Source organism: Scylla paramamosain, chromosome 44, assembly GCF_035594125.1.
Source record: "Scylla paramamosain isolate STU-SP2022 chromosome 44, ASM3559412v1, whole genome shotgun sequence".
In the NCBI taxonomy this organism is placed as follows: Eukaryota; Metazoa; Arthropoda; class Malacostraca; order Decapoda; family Portunidae; genus Scylla; species Scylla paramamosain.
In genome coordinates this window covers 4,142,515-4,155,014 of record NC_087194.1, presented here as the reverse complement: position 1 = coordinate 4,155,014, position 12,500 = coordinate 4,142,515, and the positions used below count along the sequence as shown (strand labels likewise).

Sequence of the window (12,500 nt, the reverse complement as noted above, 5' to 3'; positions counted from 1 at the left end):
CCCACGCTTTCCAGGGCCTGCAGTTGCTGCGCGAGGTGCGGCTGCTGGGCGGCGCGGCGGCCGTGGTGCGCCGCGGGGCCTTTATGGGACTGCCGCACCTCCGCGTGGTGGAGATGGTGGACGCCAGCCTGGGCGTGGTGGAGAGCGGGGCGTGGGCCAACCTACCTGCGCTGCGGGACCTCATCTTGGCGCACTGCAGCATCGAGGACCTGCAGTCCCTGGCCATCAACCTGACCAGCGCCAGCACCGCGGAGGAGGAGGAGCGCACGTGTGGGGCGGCGCGGAGCCCTGACCGCAGCCGTGTGCTGGAAGTGCTGTCTGCCCGCCAGAGTGCATTCCGCGCCCCCAACATGTCACTGCCGGACTTTGGGTCCCAGCTGCTGCTGTACAACAACAGCATCGAGGTGATACAGCAGCGCGCCCTCAGCGGCGACGCCTTCGGGTTCCTGATCTTGGTGGGCAACGTGGTGGGTCACCTGGCACCCTCCGCTCTGGCCCTGGAGCTGCACAGCCCATGCGAGGTCAGCGCCGCCATGCTGGTGGACAACAGCCTGGCGGGCGTGGAGGACGGGGCGCTGGCCGCGCTGCGAGGCAGACAGGGGGCGCCGCTTCGCACCTTCCTGGCCCTCAACAACAACACCTGGAGCCTCACGGCGCCCCACGCCTTCACGCTGCACCAAGATCTGCTCCTCTTCTCGGCGGCAGACAACACCTTCTCCTGCCGCTGCGCAGCCCTGGGCTGGGCGGCCACTGCGCCCACCACGGAGGTGCAGCATGACCTGCAGGAGGCACTGGTGGCACATAGTGTTTGCCGGGACGGCTCAAGGCTGGCCGCCTTCCTTGCCGCCTGCAGAGACACGCCCGCCCTCCCACCCACACACATTGTACCCCCGCCCACTCTGACCCCCTCACCCTCCGCACCCACCCTCACCCCCTCACAGCCCACTCACACCTCTTCAACCTCACCTGACACCACCCACATCCCGTCTCCCTCACACCCCACCCACACTGCCACCTCTTCAACCTCACCCGACACCACCCACATCCCGTCTCCTTCACACCCAACCCACACATCCACTACAACCACCGCCACCTCTTCAACCTCACCCGACACCACCCACACCCCGCCTCCCACACACCCTACCCCCACCATCACCCCAAAGCCTAACTCCTCAGGCACGCCCCTCGCCCTGGCCCCCGCCACCCTCCTCACCCTGTTGGCTGCCCGTGCCTTGCTATAGTGGCCCCTCCTCCCCTCCCCCTCCCCTCCACCGTCTCATCTTCATCTTATAATCTTATAATTCATTACATTTACCTGTAAGAGTCTCGCTTTTGTAATAAAAAGAGAAAATAACCTTTACTGTCATTCATTCCTGCACCAAACAAAAAACACACACACACACACACACACACACACACACACACACACACACACACACACACACACACACACACACACACAGTCATTTAAACATCGCAGCAGAGAACTTAATTTAAAATATGAATAACAAAATAAAAATGTAAAAAGAAACGTGACAAGGTAACGCCGTAGACTTCATTTTGTTTCTAGAGGCTGGGAAAGATATATTATGCAGGTCGACTTAATACCCCAGAATTCTACTTGTCTGGCCTCGAGGGAACAAAATAATAGGAAAAGCATATTTCCTTATCACCACGGCAAGTGTTTTGAAATGTCGCGCCAGCACTGCTCTCAGCGACCACACAGGTGATCACACAAGCTCTCTTGGATGTTCTCCTTGGCTTTCTTTTGTTTTTGTTTTTTCACTGATGACGCAAAGTTGTAGTGCTATTTACAGTGGTAGTAGTGCTGCTGACAGTGGTAGTAGTGGTGCTGACAGTGGTAGTAGTACTGCTGACAGTGGTAGTAGTGGTGCTGACAGTGGTAGTAGTACTGCTGACAGTGGTAGTAGTGCTGCTGACAGTGGTAGTAGTGGTGCTGACAGTGGTAGTAGTACTGCTGACAGTGGTAGTAGTACTGCTGACAGTGATAGTAGTACTGCTGACAGTGGTAGGTAATAGTACTGCTGACAGCTGTAATGCTGGTTGTGGTACTGCTGACAGTGGTAGTAAATACTGCTGACAGTGGTTGTGATGCTGCTAACAGTGGTAGTAGTACTGCTGACAGTGGTGCTGGTACTGCTAACAGTGATAGTAGTATTGCTGACAGTGGTTGTGGTGCTGCCAATTGTGGTTGTGGTGCTGCTGACAATGGTTGTGGTACTGCTGACAGTGGTTGTGGTGCTGCTGACAATTGAAGTAGTACTGATAACAGTGACAGTAGTATTTCTGGTATCGGTAGTGGTGGTGCTAGTACTGCTGACAGTTGTAGTGGTAGTGGTGACAGTGGTACTGCTGATAGTGGTAGTGGTAATCCTGCTGATGAAAGAGGTGGTGGTGATTATTCTGTTGACATTGGTAGTGGTGGTGGTTGTAGTTGTGAAGATGGTGGTGGTGTTAATAGTGGTGGGAATGGTGGAAGTGGTGTTGGTGGTAATGGAAGTGGATGTAGCAGAGGAGCTGTTATCCGGAGTGGATGCCCTTCCTAACCTCGTAACCTGACCAGAATTCGAACTCGCGCGCCTGTAGACCCATCGCTCTCCAGCCACACACGCTACCTCTGCACCACGGCAGCCCAGTGACATGAGATGAGGAACATATATACAAGAAAACCATTTTGATGCAGTGCAAGTTCGAAAAGGATGTATTTTCTCACATAAGAGTGTTGGTTTCATACATTGACGATGCTGTATACTCAACATCTTGGGCGAAATGTTATACAAAGTGCACAAATGTTATTACAAAGCATAGCAAAGACCACGTAAGTTCAATGAATCTGTAACACTTTGATAACGACATGGAAGTAAAGATATATAAGTTTTCTACTTTTTTCCCCTTTTTACGGAGTTGGCCTTCTTGATAACCGCGCTCCGTTTTCTTCAAGTCAGTGTTCTTTTCTTTTAGGTGGAGCTGATGCATTTTCCACCTAAAGCCATGCGTTATCCACCCACGTCCCATCCACATATCATGGTCCCTTCAATCCATTGCCTCATACTGTAGTGGTACTGCTGGATTAGACAGTGGTGGTGGTGGTGGTAGTGGTGGTGCTGGTGGTGGTAGTGGTGGTGGTGGTGGTAGTGGTGGTGGTGGTAGTGGTGGTGGAGGTAGTAGTGGTGGTGGTGGAGGTAGTAGTAGTGGTGGTGCTGGAGGTAGTGGTGGTGGTGGTGGAGGTGGTAGTGGTAGACGTAGTGCTGGTGGAGGTAGTGGTGGAGGTAGTGGAGGTGGTAGTGGTGGACGTAGTGGTGGTGGTGGTGGAGGTGGTGGTGGAGGTGGTTGAGGTGGTGGTAGTAGACGTAGTGGTGGTGGAGGTGGTGGAGGTGGTGGTGGTGGAGGTGGTGGAGGTGGTGGTGGTAGATGTAGTAGTGGTGGAGGTGGTGGAGGTGGTAGTGGTGGAGGTGGTGGAGGTGGTGGAGGTGGTAGTGGTGGAGGTGGTGGAGGTGGTGGAGGTGGTAGTGGTGGAGGTGGTGGAGGTGGTAGTGGTGGAGGTGGTGGAGGTGGTGGAGGTGGTAGTGGTGGAGGTGGTGGAGGTGGTGGAGGTGGTAGTGGTAGATGTAGTGGTGGTGGAGGTGGTGGAGGTGGTGGAGGTGGTAGTGGTGGAGGTGGTGGAGGTGGTAGTGGTGGAGGTGGTGGAGGTGGTAGTGGTGGAGGTGGTGGAGGTGGTGGAGGTGGTAGTGGTGGAGGTGGTGGAGGTGGTAGTGGTGGAGGTGGTGGAGGTGGTAGTGGTGGAGGTGGTGGAGGTGGTAGTGGTGGAGGTGGTGGAGGTGGTAGTGGTGGAGGTGGTGGAGGTGGTGGAGGTGGTAGTGGTGGAGGTGGTGGAGGTGGTAGTGGTGGAGGTGGTGGAGGTGGTAGTGGTGGAGGTGGTGGAGGTGGTGGAGGTGGTAGTGGTGGAGGTGGTGGAGGTGGTGGAGGTGGTAGTGGTGGAGGTGGTGGAGGTGGTGGAGGTGGTAGTGGTGGAGGTGGTGGAGGTGGTGGAGGTGGTAGTGGTGGAGGTGGTGGAGGTGGTGGTAGTAGACGTAGTGGTGGAAGAGGTGGTGGTGGTGGAGGTGGTGGTGGTTGTCGGGGTATCAGGCGTGGTCTTCTTATCTGTTCATGAAAAAAATAAAATAAATAAATAAATGAGTAAGAAAACATTCACCCACACCTACATCCCTCCACACACACACACACACACACACACACACACACCATTCACTACACCATAACAACTCTTATGATACGAAAAACTCAGTCTTCAGATTTCACAATCCTCATGGTTACATCTGGGACACTGCCTAATATCCCTTTTTTTTTTTTTTTTATCAAATTGTTCTGTGTTCCTTTGCAGCGTCCAAAGGGAGCAATCCACTACACTGGTGGCAGCGGTGGGATCAATTGCCCAAAAGGAAGAAACATCACACAGTCATACGGTCAGTGTTACGCTTGACCAAAGTAATCAAATCATATCTCTAAATCCAAGTTGTATTTTTTGCTCTCTTGGCAAATTCTTAGGTAGCAGTGTTTCCCATTATATGATCTCTACTTTCCAATGACTAGTGACAGAAGAGGGCAAAGAAGATGAGTCCATTTAGCTGGGAAAGTTCCTCTCTCCTTTCCACTGACTAATAAAGGGAGAGGGCAAAGAAGAGGCCATTGACTGTGGAGAGTTACTCAATACTAGATGGTGGGAAAAATCAAACTGGATTAACATGATTGTTTGAGGTCACTGTACACGTTGCAAGTTAAGTAGCATGAACATTAGAACTCTCAGTATTCCATTACTTTACATACAGATTAATAGGTTAAAGTAGGTGAATGCTGGAAAAACCACATCGGTTCCTTTATGCTCAAATGATCAGGAAAATGACTTCTCAATTTTAATACACGCGTTTCCTTTCCAGTAAATATATACAATGTTTAAACTTTTAGGATTATATTTTTTACTATTCCTCAAAATAAAGTATTATTACTTTTACTACTATTATTATTATTATTATTATTATTATTATTATTATTATTATTATTATTATTATTATTATTATTATCATTATTATTATTATTAACATTCTTCTTATTAAAACAAAATAAAACAGCAACACTCACCATAGCAGCACACGCAATGCTTCCCTTTGCAGCCGTTGAACAGGATCCAGCCATGGCAGGGTTTGTTTTTCTTCTGACACTTGCCGTGCACTTCGTAACACTCAGGGGTCAGCGTACACTTCTTCTTCTTCTCTGTGAGGGTGGGATTGTGCAGTGGTGGTGGTGGTGGTGATGTATGGGTCACACAGGGGGAGGAACTGAGACGACCTTTGGCTCATCTATTTTGTTTCTCTTCCACTGATTACCTTTATTTTTTGTGTCATTGCGGATGTTCTTGTCTATCTTCTTTTGCAGTGGTAGTGGTGGTGGTGGTAGTGGTGGTGGTGGTGGTAGTGGTGGTGGTGGTGGTGGTAGTGATGGTGGGATCATACAAAGGGAGAAATTAACGCCTTTTGCTTGTCTCTTTTGTTTCCTTGCCTTTGTGCGTTTTTGTTGCTGCCTTTATTTGTGTCATTGTGGATGTGCTTGTATTTGTCTTTCCTAGGTTAATAAATTATTGCAGGCTAAACCACTGCAACACCAATAATATGAAACCACACCGGTGATTCCACGCCATAGATGTGAACTCACTGACTTGCTTAGCGAAAGGTTACACTGGTGGCAGAGGTGGGACTGTTTTCTTTATCCTTGAATGTAGACGACACGAGATTAACTTCACTGTCTAAATGTCTGCTGGCTAAAGTCAACTTCTTAACACATCTTGCCCAGCTTAACAAGGATCATGAATCGTAAAAATTAGAGAAACACCCATGAGAACTCAATCAGTCATCTTCGTCACCTTAGAAAACGGCCTTCATGAGAACCCTATGCATTTCAGAATAGTTGGAGAATTCAAATATGGAAAGAGGGAATGCTAGGACAATATCAGATCAAGACAGATGCTCGAATATGTGAGAGGAAAGAATATGAATAATGGGATGGTAAAAGCATACAAGGAAGCAAGGCAAGATAGATAGAGAGATAGATGGGTAGACAGAGAGATAGATAGGTAGACAGAAAGATAGACAAACAGATAGCAAGTTAAGGAGATAAACATGCGTGGCTAGTGATGGATTTCCTTTTTCTTTCAATCTTTCTAATCACCTGGTCTAAAATAGTACACTCTCTCTTAGCACTGTAATATATTCACATCATTGCACTTACTGTAGCAGCAGACGCAGCCCTTGCCCGCACAACCCTTCTTGCTGACTTTGCCCTTACAGGGATTCTTCTTGGGCTGACACACACCCTTCTTCTTCATACAGTGTTTCTTGGTCTTGCACTGGGGTTTGGGGACTGCACGGAAGAGAAAAGGTGCGTCACATCACATCTGTACTGCTAATGCTGATAGATAAGTCTCAGGTTGATGAAAGGAGAAAGTTCTGGTACGTGAGGACCTTAGAATCTATGAGCCCAAAGAATGGTGCAAGTACGAATAGCCAGTAGACTCATACATGGCAGTCCCTGTGTGAGTCTAGTCTTCCCAAAAAGCTCCCTCTTGACTGTGCACTAACAATCTGATACCTGAGTCTATTCCAGTCACTTGGCTATACTTTTGTCCATGTATCATCAAGACTTCTATTCACCTGCTACCTCATCTGAAAGCATCCCTTCCTATCTTCTTTATCAATCTACCTTTGCTGAACTTGAACCTGTTAATGTTTGTCTTATCTTATCCTAGCCTATCCTGTACTACCACACCAACCATCCACCTTCCTATAGCACAGTATGAGGTCAATACCCACCACAGCAGACACAGTCATCATCATTGCAGCCTCCCTTCAGTGTCTTGCCCTTACACTTGTCGTACAAAGACTGGCACACGCCATGGGCCTTCTTGCACTTCTTCCCGGTGCGGCAGACTGAGGGCAAGGCAAGACAAGGCATGAGGCAAGAGACAGGATATGATAGGATGATACAGAGATAGTAAGGGGATTCAGTTTATGATAAAGATGATGAGAAGTGATGATTGTAGTGATGATGTAGTGAGCAGACATAAAAATACAATAACAAGACCTGACAAGTGTTGTGGTTCCAGTGTCTGTGGTTCCAGTGCACAAAGAGGGAGGTGTTATACTGGTGGCAGCAGTGGGACCAATGGAAGTGTTTCTGTGACGTGCCCAGGAGGGAATATTGCATAGTTAATCGCAAGGGAGAAAAGAAAGGTGAAAGAAAGCAATTGAAGAAACCAAACTATGTAGTATTTAAAAGAAATGTAAAATATAAGTAGAAAAGAAAGGATAAAAAGGAAAAATTAGTGCTGTATTATGTGAAAACTAAGGATCCTTATTTCTATTTTCTTTCATTCTTTCATCATACTTACATTTGATCTTCGCTTCTACCTCATCTCCTTTCTTCTTTTCCTCCTTCTTCTTCACTGACTTAATTTTGTTCTTCATCTTCTTCGTTTTTATTCTCTTATCGCCATTCACCTTGTTTTTTCTCTTCATCTTCCTCTTCATCTTTTTCTCCTTATTTGCATTTCCCGTCTTGTGTTCTTTGTTACTTCCCTTTGTCTTCTTTCTTAGTACTTTCATCATTACATTTGTCTTCTTCTTCTTCCTCCTTTCCTCTTTCTTTTCCACATTCCCATTTCCAGTTTTGTTTTCCCTGTTACTTGCTTTCTTGTTCTTCTTTCTTAGCATTTTCTTCATTATGTTTGTCTTTTTCTTCTTCCTCTTCTCTTTCTTCTCCACATTCCTATTCCCAGTTTTGTTTTCTTTGTTACTTGCTTTCTTGTTCTTCTTTCGTAGCATTTTCTTCAATACATTTGTCTTCGTCCTTCTCTTCTTGCTTTCTTCTTCATCCCTGTTCTTAGATTTCTTATCCTTGTTACCTCTTTCCCTCTTATTTCTTTGCTCATTTTTCATTACATTCATCTTCTTTCTCTTCTGTGTCTTAGTTTTCCTCTTCCTATCCTTTCCATTTCCTTTATCTGATCCTCTTGTTGCTTTTCTGTTTCCCCTTGCGCTTCTCTCTTGTTCTTGTCCCTCTATATTTCCTCGTCTTCCTTTGCCTCTTCGTATCGCATTATCACCCTCATCCTTCAATGTGTCAAGGATGTCTGCACTGCTGGCAGGACCTGGGGAGCGAAGGATGGAGGCAAAGGATGAGCTGATGATGTTGACTAAATAACACTGTCTGGAATTTGCCTGAACTTTCTGGGTTTTGGTCCCTGAGACAATGAACTTCATAATATTGGATTTTTTATGGTATATGTATGTTTTGTTATGGATTGCCCAAAAACTTGTGGCAGCAATGGGATCTTCATTAATATATGTTACAGTATAATTTGTCTGCGTTCCTGTGCGCTGCCCAAGAGAGTGACACTGCATTGGTAGCAGCTGTGAGATTCCAAAGATACGGTATATGTAGTATAAGACATCTGTGTTTCTAAGGATTGCCAAAGAGAGGGAACACTACACTGGTGGCAGCGGTGGGATCCTCAGTAAGAGCCCATGATATGTCTCTCTCTATGGATTGCCAAAGAGAGGGAACACTACACTGGTGGCAGCGGTGGGATCCTCAGTAAGAGCCCATGGTATGTCTCTCTCTATGGATTGCCAAAGAGAGGGAACACTACACTGACAGCAGCGGTGAGATTTCCATAAGATATCGTATAATGCTATAATGTGTTTCTGTGGACTGTCCACGAGGGCAGTGGTGGGATATTCATTAAGACCTCACAGTACAGTATTTCTCCTTCTATGCACTGTCCAAGATGGAACACTACAACACAAAGATGGAGAGTTACAGTGGTGCCTTGAGGAACCTCATGATGGTGTTTAAATGTACACAAGACAGTCATAGCCAAAGGTTGAGTATAACATATATACACTTCCTCCCTCAAACTGGTCCACTAACAAGTCTTATACGACCCAACAACTGATGAACTATTAGCCAACCACAGGACCTGTAAGATAAAACTAAACACAGGAAGGAATACAGCACTGGCTCCCTCATTAAGATACAGTATAATATGTCCATTTATATAAAGTACCCAAGAGGACATGACAGCCATCACACTTACCTTTCCTCGTACAGCACACTTTGCCCTCCTCACAGCTGAGGGAGGAGTCCAGGTACTGGGAGCAGATCTGTGCACGTTTGTCTCCCAAGCACTGCCCGCCTGCCTCCTTGCATGTCTTGCCCGATGCCTGCTGTGGAAGAGACCAGGCAGAATGAGTGAAAGAAGACAGGGTTAGGGATGAGTGAAAGACACGATAGACAGATAACCAAGGAATAAAAGAGTGGATGAGTGATAGAAGACACGATAGACAGATAACCAGAACATGTAAGAGTGAAGGAAGGCAAGACAGACAAATAACCAGGGTATGTAAGGCTGGATGAGTGAAAGAAGGCACGGTAACAGATAACCATGGGACGTAAGAGTCAAATAAGAAGGAAAGCAAAATGTGTGATTTGTTCAAGTTAACGAGGAATCCCTTAGTCAATCAGTCAGTTCGTCAATCACTCAATCAGTAGGGAATCACAGGGCATCAGAATCGATCACTCAGTAAAGCTAGCGAGCCAGTCAATCTTATCCTGACTTTTGCATTGCTTTAATCAATTAGTCATGCCAGTGTGTTGCAGTGTATCAAATTTCCTCCATCAGTAGTGTGTTGTAGAGCACCAGAATCAATTAGTCAGTCAGCAAATGAGCTAACGAACTTTGCATTCTTCTAAATAACCAATCAGTAGCTTCTTGCATGCTATCAAACTCAGTCAGTCAATCATCAAATCTAATCAGCAAACCAATCTCCATTTTAATCCTTTAGCAGCTTTTTACGGTACCAAACTGAACCACTAATCTTCGTCTACGTATCACATCTTTACATCCACCAGTCTTTCACCTGATAGGAGGCAGAGACTAGGACAAGGAGCCCCAGTGCCAGTGATGCCCAGCCCATAGCTAAGTTGGGATAGACGAGGGGATGAAAGCAGTAAGCGAAGGGGATGGGCTCTGTGTGGATAAGTCAGTAGGGTGCCCTTATATACTTGCTCTCGCCCTCTCTCTCTCTCTCAGGTGTGTGGGAAGCTGAGAGCCACACCTGTTCATCTGTCCACCTTTGTGCAGGTGTAATAGTGATGGGTCTAGCGGAAGCGGAAAAGAGGAAGAGATCAGGTGAAAATTTAAGAAAATAATGGGACAAGGACAAGGAAGAGAAGCAAAGCGACGAGGAAGACAAATAACGAACGAGGAGGAGGAGGAGGAGAAGACGAAAAAGAGAGGAGGTGCCAGCATACGATGTTTTATGAGAAGAATGTGAAAGGAGGTTTTAAAGAGGAACAAGAAGGAAGGGGGTGAGGAGGAAAATTTAAATGAAGAACGAGGAAGACCACGACGAAGAAGAGGAGGTTTTAAAGAGGAACAAGAAGGAAGGGGGTGAGGAGGAAAATTTAAAAGAAAAACAAGGAAGACCACAACAAAGAAGAAAACAGATGGGAAGGTTTTAGAAGGAAAAGACAAGGATAAGAAGGAAGAAAAAGAGAACGAGGAGGGAGAGAACAACGATTACAAAGAAGATAAAAGACAGAATAATACAAGGACGAGGAGAAATGATGGAAAAGAACATAAGCAAAAAGAGCAGAGAAGAGAAAGATAAGATAGATAAGAGAGAGGAGAGGGAAAGAATGGCAGAAAATATAGATGGAAGAAAGATCAGGACAAGGAGGAGGAAAGGAGGAGTAAAAACAGGGAATGTAAGGGAGATGGGAGTGTGCCACGTTACCTACAATACATAAGAGGAAGTAGATTGGGGAAGAGCTTATTTACCTACGCATGAGGCCGGTGACCGATGGGATGATGGGGAAGAGAGAGAGAGAGAGAGAGAGAAAGAGAGAGAGAGAGAGAGAGAGAGAGAGAGAGAGAGAGAGAGAGAGAGAGAGAGAGAGAGAGAGAGAGAGAGAGAGAGAGAGAGAGAGATACACATCATGAAAAAAAGAAAGGAAGAAGTGAGGAAGAGAGAAAGAGATTTTAATGTGCAAATTATGAAGAAGCTCAGGAAAAAGGGAAAATATTGAGAGAGAGAGAGAGAGAGAGAGAGAGAGAGAGAGAGAGAGAGAGAGAGAGAGAGAGAGAGAGAGAGAGAGAGAGAGAGAGAGAGAGAGAGAGAGATGTTACTATAGAAAATAATAAAAAGAAAAGATATTACTGGGAAGAGAGAAAAGGAAGGAAAAAATATAAATAATTAAAATAAAGGAAAACAAAAGAATGCACAGGAAACAAGAGACAGCAACAGCCCTACTGGACTTAACGAGGCTGTCTGTCCTAGAGAAAGAGGTCATAGGGCAGCAAGGGTCAGGAAAGGAACACTATGCAGCACAGCGATAGGCTACGTTGAAAGAGAAGCGTTATTCTAGCTATTACTATGAACAAAAATATATAGAAGTTAATTATGCTTGTTATTTTTTTTTCTTTTTATTTTTTCTTGTCTTTGTTTGTTTTTTGTTTTTTCTTCTTTCGTTATTTATTTTATTTTATTTACTTATTTATTTTTACTTTTACCTTACTTTACTTTCGTTCCTCTTCTTTTTTTTTTCTTCCTTCCTTCCTTTCTTTTCTAGCTTATGCTCAAATATTTCAACAGTGTTACTATTTATTACCAAATATTAACGATTCCATTAACCCTTTCCCTGTTCGATAATCTTTACCATGATTATTTACAGCTCTTAAAAGAATCATTTGTCAACTGCAACCTCTTAAATTCATAGTAGTGTAGTTTATCAAAGATTAGATTAACTTCATCCTTCTTCTTCCTTCTTTATAGTTCAGTAGTTTAGCAAGGATTAAATTAACTTCATTTTTCTTCTTTATAATTCTGTAGCTTAGCAAAGATTAAATTAACTGCATTCTTCTTCCTTCTTTATATTCATGCAAGCGATTTGTTACACAGATCTGAATGTCAACAAAAAACGGACATAGCAATGAAAGCATTACAGAAAACGTGTTTAACTTCGTCAAGGAAGAAAACGAAGAAAAGATACTGAGCGAAAGAGACGTTACAGTACGTTTGTGATAAAGAAATGAAGAAAGGATAAAGTGACTAATTCTCTGCCTGGTCATTCACTAATTAGCTCACTCCATAATTAGTTCATTTGTATATTCATCATTCATTATTTCTTGTGACTGCAAAACTGTTATCATTCCCTTGAGAGAGAGAGAGAGAGAGAGAGAGAGAGAGAGAGAGAGAGAGAGAGAGAGAGAGAGAGAGAGAGAGAGAGAGAGAGAGAGAGAGAGAGAGAGAGAGAGATTATTGTCATTATTATTGTTATTTTACTGCCAACATTGTCTCATTTACAACCAAGCACGTAAGGTGATAAAATAGGAACATAATAAAACGTAAGAAAAGGATTACAATAAA

The 12,500-nt window shown here is 45.1% G+C and overlaps 2 protein-coding genes across 3 annotated transcripts in view; one reads left to right on the top strand and one right to left on the bottom strand.

The window, feature by feature from the left end:
* The window catches only part of LOC135094197 (uncharacterized), a 1,991-nt gene extending 639 nt beyond the window's left edge, over nucleotides 1-1,352 (top strand). Inside the window, exon 2 of the mRNA XM_063994054.1 lies at nucleotides 1-1,352. This exon is cut by the window's left edge and continues 217 nt beyond it. Coding sequence (XP_063850124.1) covers nucleotides 1-1,241 — 1,241 coding nt within the window. The 3' untranslated portion in view covers nucleotides 1,242-1,352.
* A 1,341-nt stretch (nucleotides 1,353-2,693) lies between these two features.
* The window catches only part of LOC135094091 (mucin-2-like), a 20,418-nt gene continuing 10,611 nt past the window's right edge, over nucleotides 2,694-12,500 (bottom strand). Inside the window, exons 2-7 of one of the 2 annotated variants that reach the window (XM_063993870.1) lie at nucleotides 9,167-9,296; nucleotides 7,460-8,218; nucleotides 6,882-6,998; nucleotides 6,301-6,432; nucleotides 5,158-5,289; nucleotides 2,694-4,161 (exon numbers count right to left, since the gene is read on the bottom strand). In XM_063993870.1, coding sequence (XP_063849940.1) covers nucleotides 3,092-4,161; nucleotides 5,158-5,289; nucleotides 6,301-6,432; nucleotides 6,882-6,998; nucleotides 7,460-8,015 — 2,007 coding nt within the window. In that variant the 5' untranslated portion in view covers nucleotides 8,016-8,218; nucleotides 9,167-9,296 and the 3' untranslated portion in view covers nucleotides 2,694-3,091. The remainder of the gene's footprint in view (nucleotides 4,162-5,157; nucleotides 5,290-6,300; nucleotides 6,433-6,881; nucleotides 6,999-7,459; nucleotides 8,219-9,166; nucleotides 9,297-12,500) is intronic. The other variant, XM_063993871.1, reaches the window with a different exon arrangement.